This window comes from Trypanosoma cruzi, genomic scaffold, assembly GCF_000209065.1.
Source record: "Trypanosoma cruzi strain CL Brener 1047053517043 genomic scaffold, whole genome shotgun sequence".
In the NCBI taxonomy this organism is placed as follows: domain Eukaryota; phylum Euglenozoa; class Kinetoplastea; order Trypanosomatida; family Trypanosomatidae; genus Trypanosoma; species Trypanosoma cruzi.
The window spans coordinates 65,844-90,380 of NW_001849528.1; the positions used below are offsets into that span (position 1 = coordinate 65,844).

At 49.6% G+C, this 24,537-nt stretch overlaps 12 protein-coding genes across 12 annotated transcripts, besides 41 other annotated features; all 12 read right to left on the reverse strand.

Annotated features, from left to right (window-relative positions):
- Window positions 1-14,218: a sequence feature (heterozygous, Esmeraldo-like haplotype).
- Window positions 43-67: a microsatellite.
- Window positions 116-143: a microsatellite.
- Window positions 303-349: a microsatellite.
- Tc00.1047053506797.120 (hypothetical protein, conserved) lies at window positions 455-1,012 on the reverse strand (the record flags this gene model as incomplete). The annotated part of the gene is made up of 1 exon (XM_806124.1): window positions 455-1,012. One exon carries the CDS (start codon window positions 1,010-1,012, stop codon window positions 455-457), a length of 558 nt encoding a protein of 185 aa, XP_811217.1.
- Window positions 760-782: a microsatellite.
- Window positions 898-942: a microsatellite.
- Window positions 1,458-1,480: a sequence feature (AT_rich).
- Window positions 1,507-1,947, reverse strand: Tc00.1047053506797.110 (hypothetical protein, conserved; the record flags this gene model as incomplete). The annotated part of the gene is made up of 1 exon (XM_806123.1): window positions 1,507-1,947. One exon carries the CDS (start codon window positions 1,945-1,947, stop codon window positions 1,507-1,509), a length of 441 nt encoding a protein of 146 aa, XP_811216.1.
- Tc00.1047053506797.100 (short chain dehydrogenase/reductase, putative) lies at window positions 2,178-3,962 on the reverse strand (the record flags this gene model as incomplete). Its single annotated transcript, XM_806122.1, has 1 exon — window positions 2,178-3,962. One exon carries the CDS (start codon window positions 3,960-3,962, stop codon window positions 2,178-2,180), a length of 1,785 nt encoding a protein of 594 aa, XP_811215.1.
- Tc00.1047053506797.90 (short chain dehydrogenase/reductase, putative) lies at window positions 3,984-5,441 on the reverse strand (the record flags this gene model as incomplete). The annotated part of the gene is made up of 1 exon (XM_806121.1): window positions 3,984-5,441. The coding sequence occupies one exon, from the start codon at window positions 5,439-5,441 to the stop codon at window positions 3,984-3,986; it is 1,458 nt and encodes a 485-aa protein (XP_811214.1).
- On the reverse strand, window positions 5,776-6,483 carry Tc00.1047053506797.80 (hypothetical protein, conserved; the record flags this gene model as incomplete). The annotated part of the gene is made up of 1 exon (XM_806120.1): window positions 5,776-6,483. The coding sequence occupies one exon, from the start codon at window positions 6,481-6,483 to the stop codon at window positions 5,776-5,778; it is 708 nt and encodes a 235-aa protein (XP_811213.1).
- Window positions 6,864-7,709, reverse strand: Tc00.1047053506797.70 (lysophospholipase, putative; the record flags this gene model as incomplete). Its single annotated transcript, XM_806119.1, has 1 exon — window positions 6,864-7,709. One exon carries the CDS (start codon window positions 7,707-7,709, stop codon window positions 6,864-6,866), a length of 846 nt encoding a protein of 281 aa, XP_811212.1.
- Window positions 7,941-7,967: a microsatellite.
- Window positions 8,129-8,152: a sequence feature (AT_rich).
- On the reverse strand, window positions 8,194-8,997 carry Tc00.1047053506797.60 (hypothetical protein, conserved; the record flags this gene model as incomplete). The annotated part of the gene is made up of 1 exon (XM_806118.1): window positions 8,194-8,997. The coding sequence occupies one exon, from the start codon at window positions 8,995-8,997 to the stop codon at window positions 8,194-8,196; it is 804 nt and encodes a 267-aa protein (XP_811211.1).
- Window positions 9,057-9,082: a microsatellite.
- Window positions 9,082-9,112: a microsatellite.
- Window positions 9,438-9,508: a sequence feature (T-rich).
- Window positions 9,764-9,800: a microsatellite.
- Window positions 9,978-10,000: a sequence feature (AT_rich).
- Window positions 10,028-10,079: a sequence feature (A-rich).
- Window positions 10,391-10,410: a microsatellite.
- Window positions 10,528-10,549: a sequence feature (GC_rich).
- Tc00.1047053506797.50 (hypothetical protein, conserved) lies at window positions 10,583-11,842 on the reverse strand (the record flags this gene model as incomplete). Its single annotated transcript, XM_806117.1, has 1 exon — window positions 10,583-11,842. One exon carries the CDS (start codon window positions 11,840-11,842, stop codon window positions 10,583-10,585), a length of 1,260 nt encoding a protein of 419 aa, XP_811210.1.
- Window positions 11,891-11,916: a microsatellite.
- Window positions 12,082-12,132: a microsatellite.
- Window positions 13,051-13,073: a microsatellite.
- Window positions 13,394-13,446: a sequence feature (T-rich).
- Tc00.1047053506797.40 (hypothetical protein, conserved) lies at window positions 13,455-15,194 on the reverse strand (the record flags this gene model as incomplete). Its single annotated transcript, XM_806116.1, has 1 exon — window positions 13,455-15,194. One exon carries the CDS (start codon window positions 15,192-15,194, stop codon window positions 13,455-13,457), a length of 1,740 nt encoding a protein of 579 aa, XP_811209.1.
- Window positions 14,219-14,970: a sequence feature (haploid, non-Esmeraldo-like haplotype).
- Window positions 14,971-15,927: a sequence feature (haploid, Esmeraldo-like haplotype).
- Window positions 15,317-15,347: a microsatellite.
- Window positions 15,360-15,382: a sequence feature (AT_rich).
- On the reverse strand, window positions 15,633-17,492 carry Tc00.1047053506797.30 (uncharacterized protein; the record flags this gene model as incomplete). The annotated part of the gene is made up of 1 exon (XM_806115.1): window positions 15,633-17,492. One exon carries the CDS (start codon window positions 17,490-17,492, stop codon window positions 15,633-15,635), a length of 1,860 nt encoding a protein of 619 aa, XP_811208.1.
- Window positions 15,928-16,243: a sequence feature (areas merged during assembly that could not be assigned to a particular haplotype. This can correspond to areas where the two haplotypes were merged or to regions with more than two copies in the genome that were merged during assembly.).
- Window positions 16,244-24,537: a sequence feature (heterozygous, Esmeraldo-like haplotype).
- Window positions 17,510-17,538: a microsatellite.
- Window positions 17,809-17,845: a microsatellite.
- Tc00.1047053506797.20 (uncharacterized protein) lies at window positions 17,888-20,368 on the reverse strand (the record flags this gene model as incomplete). The annotated part of the gene is made up of 1 exon (XM_806114.1): window positions 17,888-20,368. One exon carries the CDS (start codon window positions 20,366-20,368, stop codon window positions 17,888-17,890), a length of 2,481 nt encoding a protein of 826 aa, XP_811207.1.
- Window positions 20,319-20,344: a microsatellite.
- Window positions 20,388-20,442: a sequence feature (T-rich).
- Window positions 20,481-20,503: a microsatellite.
- Tc00.1047053506797.10 (hypothetical protein, conserved) lies at window positions 20,539-23,310 on the reverse strand (the record flags this gene model as incomplete). Its single annotated transcript, XM_806113.1, has 1 exon — window positions 20,539-23,310. One exon carries the CDS (start codon window positions 23,308-23,310, stop codon window positions 20,539-20,541), a length of 2,772 nt encoding a protein of 923 aa, XP_811206.1.
- Window positions 22,403-22,427: a microsatellite.
- Window positions 22,507-22,533: a microsatellite.
- Window positions 23,334-23,361: a microsatellite.
- Window positions 23,921-23,944: a microsatellite.
- Window positions 24,025-24,065: a microsatellite.
- Window positions 24,082-24,114: a microsatellite.
- Window positions 24,280-24,312: a microsatellite.
- Window positions 24,345-24,366: a sequence feature (AT_rich).
- Window positions 24,451-24,489: a microsatellite.

Here is a 24,537-nt window from a genome sequence, read left to right on the forward strand (position 1 = left end):
CCTTTTTTTTTTTTTTACTGAGGGATATCTTCTGCGTGTTCTTTTTTTTTTTTGTTTTTGTTTTTGTGATGTTTATTTGTACGGCTGAGCGAGCCCCTTCTTTGCTTGAGAGACATCTCCCTCCCTCTCTCTCTCTCTCTCTCCCACACACACACACACACAAGCAGGCACGCATATTCAACCACTGTTCTGCCTCCTTCGTTTTTATAGAGAGGGGGGCGTCGCTGAGCGCATCTCCCTCTTTTTCCCGCTCCTCTTCCCCTCCCCTCCCCGCAACTCGCGGCACGGAGCGACCGTCAGCCAGAGAGAGAGGGAGAGGGAGAGGGGGAGAGAGAAAGTGAGGGGGAGGTACCGCACGGGCATGCGTGGGTGGGGAAGAAAGAGGGAAAAGCGCAAGCGAAGAAAGAGAGGGGAAGGGGGGAGAGAAAACAAAAGTTAGTTGTGGAACTCACGCTCAACATACAATGATGGTACTGCCCTTGAAGCTGGCATTATTCTTGGTGTCAATGGCCTTCCCCATGGCGGTGTACGATGCAAACTCCACGTATGCCGTGCCCTTCAACTCGCCCGTTCCGCGGTCACGCAGAACGGTGCAGTTCAGTATTTGTCCGCAATCGGCAAAGAACTGCGCCAGCTCCTCCGGCGTGGTGGTCGGGCCGCCGTTCTCGCCCCGCGGGAGGTTCCCCACAAATATGGAGCGGCCGTCGCTGTCCTTTGAGAACTGATGCGGCTGCCCCGACGTCGGGGCCATCACACCCGGCTGCTGCTGCTGCTGCTGCTGCGCCGCCATGGGGTCTCCGCCGTGGGCGAACATCCGCTGGCGCTGCGCGGGGTGCGGATTATTTTCCGCAGCGGATGCCCTTTCAAAGGCGCTTGTGGCATCCATGGCGCCAAACGGCTGTTGTTGTTGCTGCTGCTGCTGCTGCTGTCGTTGTTGCAGCTCGCGAAACTGGCGGTCAGCCTCAAGCTCCGCCTCTATTCTGGCGATCTCGGCGGCCAAATTGTCGTCCATTCCTCAACGGCGTAATGCCCCTGTTGTAAACTCGGCAATAATGGAGGCGACACAACACGGAGTGTTTTATTACTTTGCGGTGGTCACAGCGATGACCCGTCACTCTGCCGTACACGGCGTGACAACAACAAAAAGAGAGGTTTGGGCGGGAGCCAAGAAAAAGGTAGTGGAAAGAAGAGACACACAAGCACAGACAAAACAAAAGCACAGACGATGCCTCCAGGTGGTTCGCGCACAATTACGCACGCAGCAGAGAATAAAAAGAGGAAGAAAGAAAAGAAAGAAAAAAACAAGCCTCACTTTCCTTCTCACCTACTGAAAATTACACATACAAATACTTCTCCTCCATCGCATTTTATTTCCTTCTTTTACATGTCTTTGTGGCGTGCACATAAGTGCATCCCCGCAATTTGTCTCTTGGAACTATACTCGTACTATTTTACAGATTTTTATTTTATTTTATTTTTACTCCTCTTCTTTTGCAGCCCTTCACACTAAAAGCCCTTCTGCGTCTTGAGCTCCAGGGCATCAATCTCTGGCGGTTTCTCTTCCTCTGGCGCGCATGGGAAGTGCTGGGCAATAAACCGCACGTACTGCTCGTCGGACGCGACAAGAGAAAAGAAGGCACTGCGGTCGTAGCCGTTCGCTGCCGCACGGCCCTTTTTCTTCTCCTGCAGCTGCTCCCACGAGAGACCAGGGAAGGCGCCGCAGATGAGCTGGTCAATCATCGCCTCCGTGACTTTGTCTTGACCCTGCGCATACGACAAGAACGCCGTCTTGATGCGTTGTGTGTCCTCGTGTGAGATCTTGACCATTTTTGAGTACACACGTTGCTTCCCTCTTCCTTCTTTTCCCTTTTTTACTCCCAGAGAAATAAAGAGTCTACAGGGGGTGGGCAAAGACAAAAAACAAAAAAACAAAAAAAAAGGTTTCATGCTCACACACACACACACAATATTCACAAGAAGAACACAGTTGCCGACCTGGCTGCGATGTATTCCCCACCTAGCCACGTGAATAAAACGTGTAAAGTGGTCCGCACATGTTTTGTGCAAGATGTCATCTTAATGCGATCTTGAACGCCTCAGCAGATAAGGCCTCAACAGACCCACGGGCTTTCTAAGCTTCCCCCTTCCTTCAACAGGAGAGAAAAACACTTCTACCGCTAACTCTCCCACCGCATGTACGGCTGCATCTTTAGCTTCACCCATGCCAGCACACTTTTTCGTTCCTCTACGCTGCAAGCGGTAGCGGAAAGGCCTGTAGGGCTGTAGCGGCAATTCTGATAATAACCGCCATTCACTAATTCCTCCCGCACGCAACAGTTCACAACCACTTGACTTCCCTCAGTAGCTGTGCGCATGAAGAGCAGATAAAAGTAGCGACACCAACGAAACGTCGTGGCAAGGGGAACATAGCGGTAAAGATTTGTCACGACGCCGCCAGGAACTGCAACACATGTGGTGTACCGCGGCGTATTGCTGTTGCCGTCGTTACTGTTACTTTTATGAGCTCTGCCGTTGCTAGGCGTTAGGATAGAGGCGACTGTGGCAGGTGTCATAGATGCAAATGGTTTTGAGGCATTCGTATAGGAGCGCACCGCCAAGTCCTGTGCGTGATAAATGCAGCCAAGTTTTGTAAATCCATACTGCTCGAGTCCATCAAACTTATCCCGGATGCGAGGGGACCACAGCCCGCGTCCGGACAGGTACGTCGACACAATATTTCGCTTCACTGCAACGTGGGCCGAACATGAAACATAAACGATACGTCCACCGTTCTCTGCCACAAGCGGCAAAAGTCCTTCTGTAAGCAAAAACGGCCCGAGGAGGTTCACGGCAAGCTGCTCGTCGTCACCAAAACGAGACGTCACCTGCTTTTGCTGCATCAGCCCCGCGTTGTTCACAAGGATGTCAACTGCCATCCTCTGCTGTTGGGCGCGTTTGCAGTAGTCACGCACTGCAATAAAGTCGGCAAGATCCAACGCGGTAAATCTTATCTGCTGCTCATCACTCTTTGCAAATTTTTTTATGTACGCCATCGCACCATCAACATTTGGACCGTTGCGTGAGAGCACCGTCACGTCGGCACCCATGGCGGCCAGCTGAGAAGCCGTTTCTCGCCCAATACCGCTCGTCCCACCTGTGACGATGACGTGTCGCTCTTTCAAGTCCTTCCAGACTCTGTTTTTCCGGCCCCGCGCAAAATAGCGAGAAAAGGCAATTAATAGCACCGAATACATCGCCTCCAGCTGAAATGACATGGGGACAAAGAGGGTTGCGACATAAGCAATGAGGAAGCCAAGGGGCAAAATGAAAAACGTTGAGCCCTCGCGGACGATCGTAAACGTGTGATGCCCGTAGTTGTACGTATGCTCGCCCTCAAACCGCTTGACGTGGCGGCACATACCAGGGAAAAGCGGCTGCTGTTTTGCCTGCGAGAGTTTGCGTGGTAGTAGAAGACACGTTGTGTGCTGGTGGTAGTGACGCACACTAACCCAGCACTCCCCTGACGTCAAAAGAGTACCCGCTACCGCTGCTGCGGCCCCTGTCCCGCCCGCAAAACGTCGAACCACACAAAAAAACGATGCGCATGAAAACATGCCTCGCCTCCCCATTCCTTTAACCAAAATAAACTCTCTGCGCCCACTCGCAACCTCCACCGCCTTCCTTCTTTGGCGCTGCGGCCGTGAACCTGCAGCGCGGGGCAGTCCAACTACAAAAAGAAAAAAAAAAAAGAGAGGAAGAAAAGATTCCCACTGAACAGTGACAAGAAATAAGGCCACATATAAAACTGCCAACCCCCCAATTTCCATGCACCAAAAAGGATCCACGTGGGAGAGAACGAGATCGCGTATGTTTGCTCTTCTCCATGCCACTTTCCCACGCCTGTGAAACATCCACAGCGGTAAAAAAACAATCGAAGAAAAATAAGAACAATAACTCAGCATACGATGCCTTCAGTTTCACAGCTAGTTATTGTGTGTATTTGTACCCTCCCTATTTGGAGCGGCACCACTACCAGCACCAGATGCTGCGGTCGCAGCCGTGTGTCTGTCTGACGTAGATGGCCTCATTGTGTAATATTTTGCGATCGTATTCGCCATGGCCCATTGCATTACATCTTTTCGGCTCTTTGGGTCGTGGGCCCGGCGGCTAATTCCACCTGGCATGAGCATGCACTCTGCGTAGTAGCCACCATTTTCAATATCATCACGCACACAACAATTCACTACCGTCTGGCTTCCCTCGTAAGCATCCCGTATCCACAAGGAACGCAGTGTCCGAGCAAGGATGTTCGTTCCGAGCAGCGGCGGTGCATCCCGAGAGGTGAGATTTGTTGCGCAGAATTCAGGATCTGCTACGCACACATCCACCGGACGCAACTCCGTGGGTTGATTGAGCGGTATACCCTCGTAGCGACGTGTGGCGATGTACTGCGCGTGATACAAGTTGCCTAGTTTGGAGGCACTGTAACAGCGTGCCGTGACCTGAGCCTCATCTGGCGATGGTTTGAGCAACATACGCTCCCTCACAACATTTGCCTTGTGAACCCCATTGTGCGATAAACACGTCACGTATACGACGCGGCCGCCCTTTCCCGACCGTCGCAAGGATGGCAAGAGAGCTTCTGTCAGGTGGAACGGCCCGAGAAAATTGACGCCAATGTGTTCCTCAAAACCCTGTTTTGTCACCGTAGGCTCCTCCCGCCAGACACCGGCGCAGTTCACTAACAAATCAATCCGATCATTAAATCGCCCCTTAATGCGAGCGGCACACGCCATGACGTCAAGCTGATCCGACAGGTCCAACGAGACGAATGTCAGTCGTTCCTGAAGAACATCTTCATTGGAGCCTTTGCTGCACTGGCAATTTGCCTTCATAAACTCCCGCGTTGCTTCTTCTCGTCCCGGTCGTGACGCAATCACAACGTGGGCACCCATGTCAATTAACTGCATCGCAGTGTAAAGGCCAATCCCGCTGGTGCCGCCTGTGACGACGCATGTGAAACCATTGAGATCCTTGTAAACCGTATTCATCCTTCCCCGGATGCTGAGGCGCTGCAGGATCACACATAAACTCCAGTAAACGCCTTTTGTAATGGAGGATGCAGTAAAAAGTGGGGCAGAGGCATAGTACGCCGCGGCCATCATCATTGGAACCCACATACGACGTGCATGAAGCAACATGTATCCCATGTGTCGCAAAGATGAAAAATCGGCAAAATCATCGGCGCCCACGTAAGCGGAAGCATCGGATTTGTTTTCGCTGAGCGCATGGATATTCTGCTTCTGTGGCTGCCTTGCCGCTGCAGCTGTACTGTGGTGGCGTACCAATGGGTATGGCTGTGCCCAATGGCACACCCTTCCTGCCATACCCACCACGGCGCATGTCGTCAAGCCTTTTCGAAGAGAAATATGGCGCAACATCTAATCCCCCCTCTCTCTCTCTCTCCCTCCTTTGAATTTCACAATGAAGATACCCCTTTAACCCACCAAAACAACAAGAACCAAAAGTTTGTCTGTAAAACGTTTATGTATTATTGATTCCACCTCATGTACGGTACAAAAAAAGAGATGCAAACAAAATGAATAATTTGCTCCTGTATTTTTCAATGATTTTCTGGAGCTACTTTTTCTCCGGTAAAATACACACAAACACACACACACAAAAAAAAAAAAAAAACAAGTATGTTAACGGGGCAACAACAACAACAACAAAATGAGACTATCTTATATTTATATAAAGCTACACCAGCGGCTCTTAGTCATTCCCCTTCATGGGTGCCAGCTCCCATTCAGGGCGTCGCTGAACAGGCTTCACACTTTGATTTTTTGCTGTGCCGTTGTAGTCCCCTATTTTTTTTGCCACATTTTCTTGCGTTACGTCCGGCTGCTCAAGCCACTCCTTCAAGTATTCATCACGCGACTTGGCAACAGAGTCTCGTTGGTCTTCGTAAGAGTAGCGGGCCCAGTACTTTCTTTGCCGTGGATCAAACCACTGCGGCTTCTCTTCCTGCAAATTATGATAGGCGGCCTTCATGCGCTTGTGGTACGGCATCTCCTGGTGCCGCATGGAGTTTTTCTCGACGGGAACACCAATGCGGAGGTCATACTTTGACTTTTCCTCATAAGACATGTACATGCGATTCTTTTTGTACCACTCACTATGACCCTCCTCGCCCGGCTCTGGACCCCACTCTTCCGGCCACCCAAACTCCGGTGGCGGGGTGAGACCGTCCTCCTCCTTTTTCCATTCATGCAGCTGATGCAGCTTCTCTGACTCCGTCAACTGCTTCTTTGGCTCAAGAGACTTCACGGTGGCACCAAGGGACTGCTCCTCATATGTCGCGTAGCGTGGGGCAGGCTCATGCTTAGGAAACATGTCCTCAAAGTACTTGTAGCCACTGCGCAAGGGAGAGCTGGTGGGGAAAAAGAGACCCACCCACCGTGCAGAGGAGCGCTGGAACATCTCGTTGTTTCTACTGCTTCCCACCCCTTTGCCTATTTCCTTCTTGGGATCACCCCGCTCGGAAAGATTAGATATGATTCCTTTCCTTAATTCTTGATGGGTCGGGGCGTTGTTGATGCCACTGGCCCTTTTCTTTCATAGAGAATAGAAGGAACAAAAAGACGTGCATCTGTGTGTGGGTCATTGGCCACGTATTTCAAGCTGACGAAATCACACACAAAAAAATCATTTCCCCCTCAAATCCCCCCATACAACCCTCCACCTTTCCTTTTGACTGGGTTTCATGCCTGTATTGTGTATGTATGTCTTCTCCTCTCACCTCTACAGAAAATATTTCCTTCTCTTACCATTCCCATGCAATGCTCTTTCGTTCTTCCTTCCTAGGCCTTGGACTCAATCGCCGGCAACACCTTCTTCAGGAAACTCACAAGGTCACGGATCTCGTCAGGGTGCGATGAGTGCTCCATTCGGTAGGACTTCAGTGTGATGGAAGCAACCCCAGCCGCCTCCAGTGCCTTCTTTGTCTGTTGTGCCGCTTCAAAGGGCACAATTCCGTCCTCCGTGCCGTGACACATAAGAATGGGACTCTCCTTGTTGCACAGACGAGAGAGGACCACGTTGCCGCCAGCGAGGTATCCAGAGAGTACCGCCACACCAGCCGGTGCAATACGTGAGGTGATCCCCGCCGCAAGTGATACCGCTGCGCCTTGCGAGAAGCCTGCATACACAACACGGTTCTTCGGAATGCAGTAGCGCTGCGTCGTAGTGTACGCGAGACTCTTGACGTAGTCAGCGGAGATCATCACCGTCTCTCCATCTTGACGCGAAACGTCTGTGGCAGCAGAGATCTCCTTGATGTCGTACCACGCATTCATCGACATACCACCGTTAATGGTCACCGGCCGAACCGGAGCCGTCGGAAGAAGAAACAACAAGTGCGGCAGGGAACCCGCCAACTCATGCGCGACAGGCTCCCAGCCGTGCGCCGAATCCCCCAGTCCATGCAAAAAAGTCACAACACCGTTTGGATTCTTTCGGTTTCCAACCTGCAGCAATGGACCGTATTGCAGGCCATGCGTTATGAGCTGCGAGTTTCTTGTTGTGGTAAGTTTGGCTTGCAGGTCCTTCAATTCCACGACATCTGAGAAGTCCCTGATGCCGTAGAACGTCCGTAGCTCCTCCTTAATCTGTGAGACGGTCAAGTTTTCTATCGGCGTTCCGATCATTGCTGCGTGAACCAAATGATGTCCCCCCCTTCTCTCTCTCTCTCTCTCTGTATATATATATATATGGATTTGTGTGGGTGAACTCCTACGCTAAGCCGTGTACCTTGTTACGCTTATTCTCCTCAGAAAACTGAGATGATGGCATGGGGAAAAGGGCAAAAGCAAAAAGTAAACACAAGAAAAGGTCCAGTTCCTCGTCCGCCACACCGCGCACAACGTGAATGGAGTTGGAAAGAAAAAAAAAGAAAAAAGAAAAAAGGAAGCGGGAGAACCTGTCCCTTCCCACACAGCAGCGAAGAAACAACAACGAAAAGGAAAACTCATTGCGCTCCAGTAACGTCTTTTCCCACCCAACACCGCGCCGTAAAGCCGGTACATCTTCACCGCCAAAAACAAATTTTCCTCAGTTAAAATACGCCATTTTTTTTTTTTTTAAATTAAAACACCCTTCCCTCCATTTGCCTTCCCTTTGAACCTCCTTTTTTTAGTCGTGCTTTGGTTTCGCGGCTGGTGGACTGTGGCGGGTGGCAATTTTATCCCACAGAAGGAGGCCACCATACAGCGCCAGCACGGCCAGCAGGGGATATCCCCACCGCTCGAATATCGTCGATGCGGCCCGCCTCTTCCAACGGCTCCGCTCCACCACGTCCATGGATACACCTGTGAGCCTAAGTGTACACGGCAGCCACCCGACATGGTCCTGTGCACTGCGTGTGGGCAAAAGCCGAATAAAAATGGCGAGGCCGTGCCCTTCAGCAGCCTTTTCCCTCTCCTCATATGTGGCCGTTCCAATCTCCAACTCACTAAATTCACGTGTGCTTTCCTCGTAGAGCTTACAAGTGTGAGACGCTTCTGGCGCCTTCACAGTCACACTGTCCTCGGTGGCCTTGTGGGTCACGCGATATGTGAAGAACACTTCGCTCTGCGATACCGCGAGGGAGGGCTGCAAAGTGCACCGCCCTCGAAGGAATCCACCAACGCTCCTCCGCGATTCTTCGCATATAAGAGAAGCAAAATTTCGTGACATGGAAACGCTCACCACGCGTTCCCCTAAAGGGGCGTTGATGTGCACCTCACCGAGGTCCTCCCACTCCGCGAGATGTTCATCAACGCTAAAGACATTCCCAACGTTTCGTGCATTCAATGCGGCACGCCACCGCATGTTCTCTCGCCTCAGCAGCTCCACAGGGCCCTTCATCCTCGTTAATAACATCGCATCCGCAGCCTCCTCTGCACAACACGCGTTCAATGAGAGAAGTGCAACAAAAAGCAGCAGATTTGTCAACATTTTCCCTCGATATTTGAGCGGACGTATTGCTCCTATGCGTGCTGGTGAAAGGCGGACTCCTCGCTTTCTCTCTCTCTCTCTCTCTTTTTTTTTTTTTCTTTTTTTTTTCTTTTTTCCCGTCTCTACTATTATAAAACCCCTCACGCCACTCCAGACAGGCAGCAAATAAGCATAAAACAACAACAAAAACAAAACAAAGACGGTCCACCCCTCCCCCCAAATTGCAGTGTTTATGGGCGACCGCAAACAACAGCGGTGGCAGCCCAACGTCGCGCGTCTCTTTTGTCCTGCCACTCATATTTATACACTTCTCCTCCTCCTCCTCCTCCACGCCTCATTTCTGCCACCCTCTTTTTTGCTTTTTCTTTTGTCATGCGCACTACACCTCGAATTACAAGGTACTCACGTGTGTATGCGGGAGTGACCGTCTCCACAAATACAAAAAAAGAAAAAAAAAAAAAAAAATAAATAAAATAAAAAAGAGGAAAAAAAAAAGAGAAGAAAAACAAAACATTATGTTCTCTCCCCCCACGCCCCGCCTTCTCCCTCTATGTGCGTGTGTGTGTGTATATATGCGCACGCAGACGGGTGTTTTGAGTAGAGGAAAGAACGGGGCAACGTAAGAAGGAGTGATAGGAGACACAATAAAAGAACAAAACAAGTAAATCCACCTGAAAAGCGATCCTCTTCTCTTTATCTCCGAATCAATTCAAATAAACTTCTCTCTTCTCCGGCAGCTCTGTCCCCCTTGCAAACAATCATCTAAACACACACGCACACACATATATATACACACACACACAGAAACAATGAGAACAAACAAACAACATAAAACAAACAACAATACTCGCACACATATAAATTCAAGAAATGCACAAAACAATGAGGCGGGCACTTCCTCGTACCCCCCCCTGTCATTTTTTCCCTCCACGGATGAGGGCATGCATACACATACATACACGTAAATACGTATAGCTAACAATAAAAAAAAAAAAAAAAAAATCCCCAAAATAAAAGCATAAAGCCACTCTTTTTTGATTTTTTTTTTTTCTCTTTCTTTTTTTTTTTTTCCTTTTCTTTTTCTAAACAAGACAAGTCCTTCATACCCCAAAAATACTCAACAGTGATCTCCACTGCGTTCCGCCTCGTACAGACGTGTGTGGGTTTGCGTCCGCCGGAATTTGGATTCTATTTGTATCTTTTTCCTCCATTGTTTCTTCTCGTCCCATTCTCCACCTCATCTTCTTCACTGCCCTCATACACCCCCACACGGTGGCGGCAAAATCGCATGAAACGTGAAAACAAACACAATGGAGGATGGAGAATGTGAGTGCGTGCGAGAGTTAAAGGGAAAGAGTAAAGAGAGTGGGATCCCTGCCGGGCATATCTGAAAAACAACAACAACAACAACAAATAATAATAATAATAATTCATGCATGAGTGTACATGGATCCGACGAAGGTACAAAGCCAACACAAACACATAAAGGAGACACAATTTTTTTGTTTATTAACGGCTTACCCTAACATTCCCCCCCCCCCCCCCCCCCGGGTTCTTCTTGTGCACATCGGTCGCACCTTTAATCTCAACGTGCGAGAAGGTCTGCGGGAATAGGCGGTGTCAACATGCCACCAGAGCGCGGCGACGTTTCCCTTTGCTCAAGAATAATACCAAGGGACAAAGGTACATTTGCGCCTCCACTGGATCCGTTGCGAAGATGAGGGCTTGTATCTTCGTCATACCGTTCCTTTTCAGCACTCTTTGAAAGATTTATACCCTCGCTGCGATGGGGTGTGGCAACGTCAGAGAATGACCGGAGACAATCGACATTTTGATGGCTGTCCTGAAGTCGCGATGGGGTAGAATGAGAACTGGAAGTGGGTTTGGTCATGCGTTGCCGGTGATTTTCAGCCGTTGCATTATGGTTGCACTCAACATTGTTCATGGAGTCAAAATGCCCTTTCCCGTTCCCAACACGCGGAAAGTCTTTCATTTCCGGCATACTCGGTGACTCGTTCAGTGCAAATTTGCTACAATTGTTATTTTTCTGTGGCTGGATGATAGTGTCATTTCCCCTCACAGAAGCTTCCCAGGAATCACTGTAGGCCACAGATAGCGCCTCGCAGAGCTCATTTTCACGTCCTCTGTACTCTTCTAACATGGACTGCATCTCCTTCTGGGTGTTTGTCGGTTGACACTCAATGAAGCGCTCGATTGTTTTCCGGTAACGATTCTTGGAGGTGCCGTATGCACCCTGAAGGCGTGGCATCGGTGGCGCGAGTTCTGTACCCACCACCGCCTGAGTTGGATGCCCACGCTGGGGGCTGTAGCCACGCGACAACGAATGCCGCAGGCGCATCGTGAGGGCCTGTGGATCACAAAATTCACCTTCCCGCAGGGAATGGGATCTGCCGGCCAAAGGGCTTTGGGAAATAATCTCATCGCTGCGACCCCACCGTGTCTGACTGGAACGTTCACGATCCACAGCTGGAGTCGATGCACGCCACTCTTCCAGTCGACCATTTTTGCTAGGAATTGCACAGTGTGATTTCGATGGGGCTGGCTTTTCATTCATGCTCCGGCCCCGAAAATAATTGACATCCTCCGGGGCTCGTGGACGGCCGGGGGTGCTATCATGACTCTCCTGTCTGCCACGCACGGGAGCCATCCGACATTCATAGACGTCGCTTCGTGTCGTTTTGGAAGATGCCGACAACCCACTTTCGGCAGGATTGTGCCGTCGTGTAGGCGTTCTGCAGACGCTGGATTTCCTCCGCGGAGTCCTCCGTGGAGGCGGCGGTATCAGGCGGCCAGAGTGTGTGTGGAGATGTTTTGTCTCCAACATTTTCTTCTTTTGCTTCGGTTCCCCCCTTTTTCTTCTCCCTTCTCTCACTTTTTTTTTTTTTTTTTTACTTTTTTGGAATTCTCGTCTTATTTTATAGCGTTCCTCCTCTCCGGTTGAGTGTGTGCCCTGAGATGGCCTGCTCCGTGTAACTGCGTAAAGTGGCAATAAAAGAAAAGCCAGTGGGGGAAATACCACAGAAATCACAACAGTCGATAGATAAAGAGGGAGAGAACACACGCAAAAAAAACAAAACAAAAAAAAAGAAAACAAAAACAAAACAAAGAAAAAAACAAGGATGAAAGGCGGCAGCTCAGTCTACTGCGTACACACACTGCGGAACCAAATATAAACAAACACATTATCTATCGCATGGTGAGAAAAAAAAAAAAAAAAGGGGCAACTCACTGAATGATAAGAGGGTGGCACAAACGGACTGAACCCTGCATTTAATTTTAGCGGCCTTCCATGTGTGCATGGATCCCCATTAAGCGTGCCCAGTCACAGTCACAAGAAAAGTTGCGGGCCAATAAAAAATATTCAGTGGCTTATTTTGCCGCGTAATCCAAAAAAACAGAGAAAAAAGAAAAAGAACCAAAAAACGCGCATCTTTTTACTGGGTTGCCCCCATGCCTGCACACACACACACACATGCAAATATGTATATTTATATATGTGCGTTCAGCAGCCAATAGAGGGCCCAAGGCGGTTCCGCACAACACATGACTTGTCGAGAAGAAAGGCCGGGGTTTCTGAGAGCGTCCCTCACAACGTACCCCTCACGGCAAGTCGTACGGTGGCGGCTTACGCGGCTGGATGGCACCTTTTTTTTTTTTTTTCCTCCCCTCCCGCCTACACAAAAAAGAGGAAGAGCCCACCAATGTGCGGTGACTGTTTGGGTTCAACTTACCCAACACCCCTCCACACTTCAGAGAAGTTTTCTTTTCCCCTAGTGCTCGTACACCAACACCAAACAAATGTACTCGCAAGACGCACACAAAAACAACAACAACAAACAGGCTCGCCTTAAAGTCACAAATTGGCAGTCATTAAAATGTCCCCTAACCGAAATAAAAAAGAAAAAAATCCCCCTCGTTGAGGGCAGTAGTATTCGTCATATTATTATTATTAGTAGCAGAAGCAGCAGCTGGAGGTGGAATGAAGGAAGTAAAGGAAAATAAAAAAGTTCTTGTCTTTTCTCTTACAAAACTAAACAAAAACAAAAACAAAAACAGTTCATTCAAAACACAACAACAAAAAGGAACAACACAGTACGATTGGAGACGTCAATTCACACAACACCACCACAAATCTTAGTTACAGTAAATAAAATAAAAAAACAAAAAAACAAAAAGGAAAAAAAGGAAAAACACAAAAAACATCTCAATGATTTTCGATAGCACAGCCAACAGTTAGGGCCATATATATATATATATATAACCAAACAAAAAACGGCAAAATTGTGTCCGAACGGTAAAAGACATCAATCACCAGACATGGATGAAGTGCGTCACGCACCGCCATGCGTGAGTCTTCTCGGATCCAGTTCGACAGAAAGAAAAAGAAAAAAAAAATAGCAAAAAACAAAACAAAAAAAAACAAACAAACCCATTTATTAGGCCACACCACACTGTTTTAGTCGCTGCAACGCTGCCACCAGTCTTTGTTCCAAAACAGACATGTTATATATGGCAACTTGATTGGTAAATCCTCGATACATATAGTCGAACTTGCAGGCACGCATAACAGCCTTAACTGCTTCAAGGTCTCTTTGTTGTGCCTTCGATTTATGAAGGCCACCCATGTCCTTAAGATACATATCGGCAGCTTCAATATATTCGTAGTGAATACCAACGGTGTCGGCAAACAGCTTGTAAAAATGGATCAGAGTTCTTGGGCAACCAAAAGGCATCAACTCCAAAAGCGCCCGGCAGCGTGGCCGACGGCGCCCGTCCATCCAAAGGACGTGTGTCAGTCCCATACCGTGCATACCCATCATGACGTCGGCGTGGCGGCTAACATGGACCTGATCCTCCAGTGGCATCTTCTCAAAATATACCACCTGCACGTTAAAGCCAACTCTTTCTGCTAATGCGGCCACGGCTTGGTAATCGTGAATCTCGCGAAAGTTGCGGTTAATTAGGAGCAGTCTCGGGCGGTAAACAAAAGGTTCCTGCGTTTTGTCCCCTGGTTCCCTACTCTTGTACTTCGCCATTACTTTTAACTCCGTTTCCCAAAAACGCTTTGCGATTTGCGGAACATGACTGAATCGACGCAGGATGGAGAGGGGTACAACTTGTTTTTTTTCCAGATCATCAGACACTTCTTGTGCGGACTCGTGCGGTGTCTCGTTCATATATCGCACCATAAGATCACCGATAAGGCGAAATGCAACAGTTTTTTGCTCAAATGTTTCATCCGGCGGCACCTCGCAGGTAAACATGGCTTGACAGGTGCAGTAGACAGCATCTCTACTAAGAACGGGTATGTCGTTAAAGAAGTAACGTGTGGGTGCTGTTGGATGGGAAAAGGCACCTAAAAAATGTGTTGTCTGCGGCAACGCACTTGCCAGGTTTTCTCGCGTCCATAATAATTCCGCACGTGGGAGGGCGAAGAATTGAGTGGGTGATTTCCCCAATTCACTGTACTTCCACAGGGTTGTTTCATTCCCCACCTCCGTCATGATAACCATCACTTCTTTCACCATATCATTGAGGACATGATACATCTGACCAAGGGAGAAACCGTTAAGAAAAACAATTGCAATCGCGGGCACAAACGTCAAACTACGGATGTAACTATTGTTCTGCATATCCATCAACACATTGTCGGTCAACCTCCTCCATGAGGGGAAAAGTTTAACCCTTGCCCCGCCAAGGTTGCGACGCCGATCCAAGTCATCTCCGTCAAAGTACGACGATCCACCCAAAAAACACACCGGCCCTGGAAAAATCGGATACGGTGGCAGGCGAATGTCTTTGCTCTTGTTGCTCCTAATAGGAAAATTTACGATATTCTTACGCTTCCACCAGGCGTTCTCCAGTCCGGGGGCGTACTTGGAACAAAAGCTGCGAAGGTGTTCAAGTTGCAGCGGTGGTCCCTTTCTCCCACGGCGGGTTTGCAGCAAATACCCACCACCCGGGCCTCGTTTTATTAGATTGTCTGGAAAGGCACCATCGGAGACCTCCGGCCAAACATCTTCCTTCAATTCTTTTAAACCGGGACTGATAACCAGCAGCGTGCCCAAAATCATGATTGCACAGAGTGCAATTAAGGTAGTGACATACAACCGGCATAATAAAAAGAGGCGTTTAAAATGCCGTCTGTGGTTCGCAGAATGCGTAATGGCCATCATAACTTCCCGAGTCGCTCCAACACTAAAAGAAATAGTTGCCTACGGCAGAAACACACAAAAGGAAATAAGAAAAGATCAGAAAATAATAATTTAAATATCAAAGTTCCAACTGTTACCAAACCAAAAAAAAAAAAAAAAAAAAAAAAAGGAAAAGGGAATCGGCACTTTTTTTTTAAATTTTTATTTTTGTCTCGGTGTAACAAAATTATGGAGTTTTGAGTGGGAACCCGTACGTGAATTGACCCACACCACCACCCGGTAATCAGAAGAAGAAATATTGCAGGACAATAAAAGACGCATAATAAGAGAGGAAAGGGGAGTGAGAGGTAGAAAAGTAATTTATGAACAGTTTTCTTTTTTTTTTCTTCTTCTTGCGTTGAATACAACCTGTGGAAAGAACGCAATATTCGATATCACCTCAGGCATTCCCCAAGACGTTTATATATCCCCAAGTACTTTTGCGTCTACATTTAAGTTGGACACATGCGCGGAGCCGCGGCTGTACTTTTCCATGGGTGACTGTTGGCAAACGCGGGAATCCGCTTTCCTTCCCAGATTTTCGTGATAAACCCGCTGCCAGAGCTGGTCCTCATCAGAACTTTCTGCGCCCTTCCTTTTATAATCCCCCAAAGGGCGTTGCAGGGGATACACAGATAAGATGTGGGCCCCGTTGGCCTGCAGGGGCGTCACTTCGGCCACTTTGTTGCAGATGAGTGGAAACTCCTCCATGTTGCTCTGCTCATCTACAATTGTTGGTGCATTGTCGTTATCCATTTTTTGCTCCAACCGGAAAAAAGACGTGGCAGGGAGTGGCGGAGGAATCTCCAGAGCTTCAAGCGCAGTGATGGGGTCCTCTGCATTAATCAAGCATTCGTTTTCCTCCCTTGACTTTTCTGTTATATCAGCGGGTCCTGCCGTACAGACCGCACCGGTCTGCGACGACGGCGCCTCGCATTTCTCTTCGGGTGCGGACTCTTTCCCAGGCGGTGCGTGATCCACAAGATTCCACGGCTCTTCACTGGAGTTCCCGCCTTCTCTTCCGTTTTTATTCAATGACACGTCCACGGAGTTTTTGGGCCTCAGCTCACGCCAAAGCGACGTCCATTCATCGCCATTTTTTCCCGCCCACCTCATCGAACTATTTTCTGATGCTCTTCCCGGCAAATCACCATATCCCATTGTGCCCGTCTCATTCAACAAAAAGGGCAGAGGAACCGCAGGTTTGTATTCAAAGCCCAACATTTCTTCTTCTTCTTCTTCCAACTCCCTTTCCTTCTGCAGTAGCGGCTGCCGCACGTCGAGGTTGGCTGACAGAAAATCCTCTCTCTGCGGGAGAGCCGTCGTTGTATCATAATCCTCAGCCTCATCCACCGCCTCATGCAGGCTGTTTTGTTCGCCCACTGAGAATCCCTGAGATTTCTTGTCATGATCGAAAGCATTCATCTCATCCACATCATTCATTTCTTCTTCTTCTTCGGACGGAGCGGCTTCCACTGCGGCAAAATCATTGTTTGGGACCATGTCCTCTTCAGCGGTCTCTTGAGGGAAATCAACTTCCTGTTCCTCTTCCTGCGGCGCGAGATTCTCATTCTTTTCCTTCTGTTGCTTCTCCAGTTCAGCATGAAGTGTCTTGTGCCGCTTCCACTCTTCCACAACAAACCACTTCATGTAACGCCTCTTCGCGGCACGGGGGGAAGACGACATCCCACGAGACGTATCATCTTCTTCATCGTAATTCCTCACGGAGACGCTACGAAGACCACTTGAAATAATATTGTTCAGTGGTCCTGGCAGCACGTACTGTTGCACCGACACATGTCGTTGAGGTACAAAGTGCAGAATAACCCGAAGCAGCTCCGTTGGAGTCCCTTGAAACACCCCTTTAAAACGAAGAATGGCTGCAAACAGCGTCGTGCCCACAGCAATTTTCATCCACAAAGTTGTTGTCGGTCGATCCCTGTTTTGCTGCCCCTGCTGCATCACAATGTGCACAAGACGCTCATTCTCGGCTGCAGGCGGAGATCCGGAGAGGAGAAGAGAGGCCTCGTGTGTGACGCGCCCATCACTGGGGTCAATGAGTAGCAGTAGACCGGACTCCGTGACAAGAAGAACACGTGGCAGCCAACTTGTGATGAACAGTGCAGACGACTGGCGACTCACGTGAGAGGCAAACACGGGGCGCAAGAAACAAGTGTGCTGAGTAGGAATATGAAGCGATTTCAGGAGACTTTCGGACAACTGAATGACGGGCAATGGGGCCGCCCCAATGCTCTCCGCCAAGACGGCGGCGCCGCTCATTTCTTTTGAACGTCGCCAAAACAAAGAAAAAAAAAAAAAAAGAAAAGTTCCTTCGGTTCCTTTTTTGGCGCAACATGCGTTCACAGACAAACCTCGTGTGCCAATACTCCCTCACGACATGCATCACGCTGTGAGAGCCACCTGTCAATGCCACAGCCTTTCATTGCTCAAACGACACAAAGGCAAAGGAGGAAGGCGGGTTTCCCGGATCCCATTCCCACGATTCCTTCAAACCGCTGCACTACAACCCCACCTCACACTCACATGCATCGCATCCAAAAGAAAGGGGAATAAAACTGAAACAAAATGTACACGCACAGACAGAGTAAAAAACAAACAAACAAAAAAACAAAAGGATCTTCATAAAACGATAATACACAAAACACATTCACTTTTTAAAACTTTTGCCACGAGGGTAGCATGATAAGAGTCCTCAGTGGTTTCCTTGCACCTTGCAACAGTTGTGCCGTGAGGTACTCCCAAGAGAGATCCTCGACCTTTTCCCATTCCGTCAGCAGAAATTGCTTTTTGAATTGGATCAGCTGAATCCTCTTCTCTACTCTAGCCAATGTATCTTCAGGATGCCCCATTTCCCATTCCGAAATCCGTTTGGTCAGTTCTGCGGCCTGACCACGAAGTAATGTCAATTTGTTCGTAAGAGAGTGCCACAGCTGCCGCTCTTCTGGCCATAAGTACCAGAAAACTTCTGCCTCGCGATGCATCCCCATTTCACGTAAACGGCACAAACGCTCTCGTATTGCCTTCACCTGAGCTGCAATTTCCCATGGGGGTGGCCTTTCCATTTCATCCCGCTTGCCATGTGGACGACGTTTCTGATGGAATTTGGGTTGGTATTGGCGGTTTTGATGCCGAACCTTCACATCCCTCCCAGCTTCAGCTCCGGCATGAAATCGCCGCGCTGAGGTCCTAATCTCAGCATATGAACCTAAAGACGCCGGGAGCGGTCGTTGAGACCTTGACGCTAAAGGGCGCTCCTTTCGCCGTGTCTCGCTCCGATTGTTTCCGCTAAAACGTGCTTTGTATGACAATATAGATGTCACAGGCTCCGTGGCATTTTCTGCCACCGGCTTCTTCTCTTCCACTGTACACGATGACAACGAGAATTGTTCCTCTTGCTCAGGTGGAGGGGCTGCGGGTAATGCTTGAAGTACACTCATGACACTTGGCGCACGTGTAGAGGTCTGAGTGGATGGGGCATGGGCCACAATCTCATAGACAGGACTGTTGGACCATCGACTGCGTGTCGTTGGCAATATTGAGTTGAAGCCCATGCCCTCAAAGGCAAAGGAATCATTTTTCTGCTCGTCTTCTTTTTCATCTTCAAAGACGGTGTGATTTCTTGGGTTGTCCTTCACCGTTGCATCCCAAATGCCTGTTGTGGGATGGCGTTCCGTTTGCAATGGACGCGATTCTTCAATAGGAGTCTTTTCCCAATCGACGGGGTAGTTAAAAACGGACGACGAATTCAGTGCGCCGTCCAGAAGCTCTGACGGCAACGTGCTGATTTCGTCCAGAATTATGCCCGGATGTTGAACCGTTTTCTTTTTGGGCAGCTGCAACGTCTCTTCTTGTCTTCCATCGGCGTAAATGAAGGTGCTTCTGGAGGCAAAAAAGGGTGTTTGCATGGGTGGCACCAGCCGTGCTGTCGGTTCCTCTTCAGCGGATGTTTTCAATGTTGGTGTGGCATCCATGACATGAGCCACCACCGATACAAGTGACGATGCCTCTCTTTGCTCCACTGGCGCTGAAGCGACATGCTGTCTGTCTCCAGCTAATACCGCGACGCTTGGCTTTGGTCGGTCTTCAATGGATTTGGCATAGGTCCCTCCGTCCGGCATTATTTCATCGTTTAGACGCCGTCGCCTTGCCTCCTTCTGGAAAACAAATGAAAAAGAGGTGCCGCGTGGCGATCGAGAGGTGGGTACACGAAAATTGAGCGGCATGCCACCCTCCTTTCCCCCCCGATGATTTGTTTTGCCTTTCGAGTTGGTGGTCCGCCAAGTAGGGTAATTCCTCGTTGGCTTCGGAATGGATGAACGTGGCGACGTGTGACCCGCTTCACGCCGCTGATGCCCCTTCAGCAGCCGCAGGAATTGTTGATTGGGATCGCGACTTGTTGCCGAAGATGGACCCGTGTTTAACTGCAGCCCATATGGTTCCTTTTGCTCCACCCGAGGGTTGCACCCCGTCTTCGACGTCGTCACGACGCCGCTCTCAAAAGTCTGCTGCGTGACGTGTTTGCTGCTGGCAGGGGCGGGCACATCGGGCAATGCCGTGAACATTTCATGAACTTCTCTGGCGAGTAATGACCCCTCGTCACTGCCGCGACAGTCGTTGTTGTTAGCCACGTCCGTCATTTTCACGGCCGCCTCGGGTGGAAAAACACCGCTGAAAGGGCCGGCAAAATCCTCCAGTCTCGGCGGCTGCCATGCGTTTCTTCCCCCTCCCTCTTCCCCGCTGCAGCTGTTTCCAGCACAACTGTGAGTTCTCGCATCCGCCCCGCGTGTTGGCGTCATTTCCTCACCGTTTGGCGAGGAATGCACAGGCGGCTCCCTCGGCGTGTCAAACAAGCCTGAAGCGGCCGGTGAAGAACACCTCTTCCGCTCCATACCGTCATCTGCCGTCTCCTCTCCTTGCTGCTGCTGGTCGCCGCCTCCAGTCATCTGGACGACCGTCCCCTCCCCTCCCTCCCCCTTGTGTGCGGCAGTAAAAAAAAAAAAAGAGAAAACATCAGAAAAGCGGGGAGTTTGGGCGGGGCGCAAACAAAATAACGCCGAGGCACCAAATCCCCCTCCACACACACACAAAAAAAAAAAAAAAAAAGAAAGAAATCCAACACGCACACGCCCAGACATACTTTGATTGAATCATGAGAAAACAAAAACAAAAAACGCAGCGACAAAACAATAACAAAATCACCAAACAAAAAGACGAGAGATGAAAGAAAGAGAAAGCAAACACACGAACAAAAAAAAAAAAAAAAAAAAAAACGAGCACTTAATTGCCAAGAAAACTCCGGTTTCTTTTAGGCAAAAACAGCCCTGTATATACTTTTCATATAAAGAAAGCTCAAGCGGACATCATCATTGTAGCACGACGTCTTCTTGAGCAACTCGTTTTTGTTGTTGTTGTTTCTTGCCGTAAGGGTACTCCCGGACTCTGATGCTAATTCACCTGGCTGAGGGCCATGTTCATATCGTCCCTCATCCTCCTCACTATTCATAAAATCACATCGGAAGGAGAGGTTCCTCTTCGGGCCCTTTTCAAAGGTGGATGATCTACCGTTTTGTGCTGCCATTGTAGCAAGTTGTGCGGCGGTGGATGCGCGATAAAGCCGGTCACTAAAGGCCTTTGTTACAATGTTGAACAAAGGCTCTAGCGCGGCCGCAGCATGCACATGACGCCATGCTGACCGTAGTGAAGGGAATAGCCGCCTACCAGCGCCTTCTCGATGATGTGTGGTGGCGCCGTGACGGCCCAGGCCGCCTCCCTTTTCAGCTTCCCGCATCTCCTCCTCGTGCCTACGTAGCCAGACAAGAAGTCGATACTCCAAGGCACCATTGAAATCCTCGATGGCATGAAGAAGAAGACACCAACAACGGGCACGATATTGAATCTTAGCGTCTTTTACAAGCAGCAGCCAGTTTTCTACCCATGCACGGTTCTCATTTGCATACCGCTGCTCCTCTTCCCGGGCGCATACAGCACGTTGATGAGACAACAACATGGAGAGTGTTTCAACAATTTGCCGTTGGTGTTTTGGCTTGGGTGGTGGCATGTTCGGGACACTTCGGCGCACCAACAGCGTGACCGGTGCCTCTGGTCCGGACCATAATGTCTTGTCCCCTGTGAAAAAGAGATGTGCTGCGAGGTCATCGCACGGCCATTTGGACTCTCCCTTTGCAAGGGTTTCGTCAAGCATTCCAAAGGCGGCTGCGTCCCCTGTCCGCGCCCCCACAGAGGAGGCACGTTGATGGTGCCTGGCGGCCGCCGAGACCTCTTCAAATGGCTGAAGGAGGATGTGAAGCGCAAGCCTCATTAGCTCCGCAGTCGTAATAGGCGTCTTCACGTGTGTCGCTCCCGTGCTGTCGCCCGTTGCGCCCCTGTTTGGCTCCTCCGTTCCAATAAGGCGAGAAAGCAGCGCACCAAGTCCCTTCTCCATGGCGTCCAGAGTCACCTCCACTAAATGTGCTGCCCGCAGCAAAAAGAGGATGTCCCTACGCTGCGCAAAGAAAATAATGCCCCAAAAGTCGTTGGGCAGCAAATTAACGTCCTCCGTCACAGAAGCAATTTTTTCGCGCGTTGTGGGGGAGATGACACCGGCGGCAAGAATACGCTGCGTGCCGGAGATCATATCCCCACGACCAATGTCTTCTCGCAGCTGTTGGATATGAAGGCTGTAGGAGATGCCTTGGCATTCTTCTTCCACTAATTTGCTGCTTATTTTGTTTCGTGAGCTGCCGCTACCACCGGGAATGGCGCCTTTTGAACTTTTCTTTGAGTTGTCTTCCCCTCGTGTGGCATGTGTCTCTTCCGCACTCTGCAATCCCATTCCTTCCTGAAGGGGAGAAGAGACGCGGGTGGCGGCAGTAGCGCACTGCAACTCTTCTCGCTCCTTCTCAAAAGCGGACAACGCCTTTGTCATTCCCCGTGCTGCCAAGTGTTTTCTGATGGCTGCCATAATATTTGCATCACGACATGAACAAGTGCTGTCCTCCTCGCACTCGTTTTCCAGATCGGCCGCCGTCTTTTTCTGGTGCACGCGAACCAACTCCTCTGCAATGCCCTCACAGTACTTGTCCATATTAAAAACAAAATACCCAGCCGCCGTCGTCCTCATTTCCTGTTGAGGAGAAAACGCAGTGGCCACACCACCAGCCGCCGCCGCCGCAGCAGCAGCAGCAGCAGCAACAGTTCCCGACTCCGGCACCGCCGCGGTGGTTGCGGCTGTAGCTGTTGTTATTGTTGTCACTGCAGCGGCAGCAGCAGCAGCTGGTGGTGGCGGTGGTGGTGGTGGCGGGACCTTTTCTTTCATGGGAGGCCGCAGTATAGACGCCGCCCTACCCAACGGCGGAAACACAACTCTCAACGAAACTGCAGGAAGAAGTCGAAACATGCCCACGGCGGGGTAGTAGCCGTGCCGTGGCATTCGTCGACTCAGTGTGCCCACGACGTCCAGAAGCTCACCATTGAAGGTAAAGCGCACTGTGCCCTCCATGAGGTTGACAATACATCCAACTGTGTCCCCAACTTTCATCCCTCTTGCGCGATAATCATCTGAGTTCCCTGCTGCGGTGCTGCTGTTGCGTTGACGTGCGCCGGTGGGGAAGCGCACAGCTTCACCTTCGCCCTTGCCGTTTATATACGCCATTCGCTGGGCAGTAAAAAGACCGATGCTCCACGCCTCTTCACCTGGCAGCGCGTGCTGAGGAAGCGATTCGCGGCAGATACCAATGACGAGTTCGGGCTCGCTCAAGCTCATAACAGAGTTGCGGCCGTTTCCGCCTGCCGTCGCGATGGACCGAACCTCCACCTCGAAGTAAAAAACGCCACTGTACGGGTGAATCGGAACATCACTCTTCAGGTGGATGCGCCCATTGTTTTCCCTTCGAGAGGCCGCTGATGCAGCGGCGGTGGCGGCGGACGCAGAAACGCCAGGCCGCATGCTTGTGGAGAGAAAGTGGATGAGACAGATGCCGGGGCTGCACGTCTCCTGAATGAAATAATTGGCATCCTGCTGGCTGTCGCTCGCAACGATGCGCTGCGGCGTGGGAAATTGCCAGCCGGAGTAAAACATTTACAACTCACAAAGGCGTCCGGAAAGAAGAAAAAAAAAAAAAAAAAGAAACCAACAACAACTAAACAACTAAAACAACAACAAAAAGAAAGCTATTTGATCTGTAGCGTTGCAGCGTACACACCTGCCGGTAGGAGTGCTAGAGAAGCGGGAAGAGAATACGGAAGAGAAAGCGGTAGATCCATCGGGTAAAAGCGGCGTAGATGTATATAATACACGCACACTAAAGGCCGTCTGCGTCTCGGCAAAAGGAGACAAACAAAAAATAAAGAGAAAGACACAGACACACACACTCACACACAGAGAGAGAGAGAAAGAACAAAAATCACAGCGGGAAAATGATGTCACTTAATTTAATTCCCCGCACCCTCCCACTCATCTCCATTCCGTTCCTCTTTGCATTCCCCTCTCCCCTTTACCCCCCTCCCGGGCGCCGTGAAGAAAGACGGGATAAAAACAAGAGAAACAACAGTACTTGGGCGACATGCCACGCAACTACTGCCCAGCCACAGTCACCCGCAAAGAGTGGTGCACTGAGGCAAAAGTCGTGCCCACACGCTTACATTGCAGACACAGACAACATCATGGAGGAATACACGGATCCACAGGCAAAAAAAAAAAAAAAAAAAAAAAACACTGAAGACTGCGGAGTCAGGGAGGGGGCGAAAAACACCAGCCGTCCCTCAGCAAATGCACGTGCACACCTTCACGAATAAAAAAAAAAAAAAAAAACAAAAAAAAAAAAAAAAAAAGAACGGTGTTTCATGATGAAAAACAAAACAAAACAAAAAAACAACAAAACAACAAAAAGGAGAAATGGTGCGCACGGCGAACGGAGTCACCCACCGACCCTCTAGACACTTACATCTGGAAATAAACATGAAAAGTGGGGGGGGGGGGGGGGAGCTGAAAAGAAAAATAAGAATTTCGTACATTAGTAACGAGCAAAGATCAAAAGAACAAAAGATCAAAAAGAAAAAAGAAAAGAAAAAAAAAGAAAAGTTACCCTCACACATGCAGCAGGGGGCACAGACATATAAATAAATATATAAATATCTTCTCCACTAATCAAAGACCTCAATATTTCTCTTCTTCTCTCTTTCCCACCCCCACTACCCCCACCCCCCTGCACACACACACAGAGAGAGAGAGAGAGAGAGGGGGAGAGGGAGGGACAGACGAACAGTAACTTGAGAGAAAGCAAAAAACAAAAGCCAAAAAAAAAAA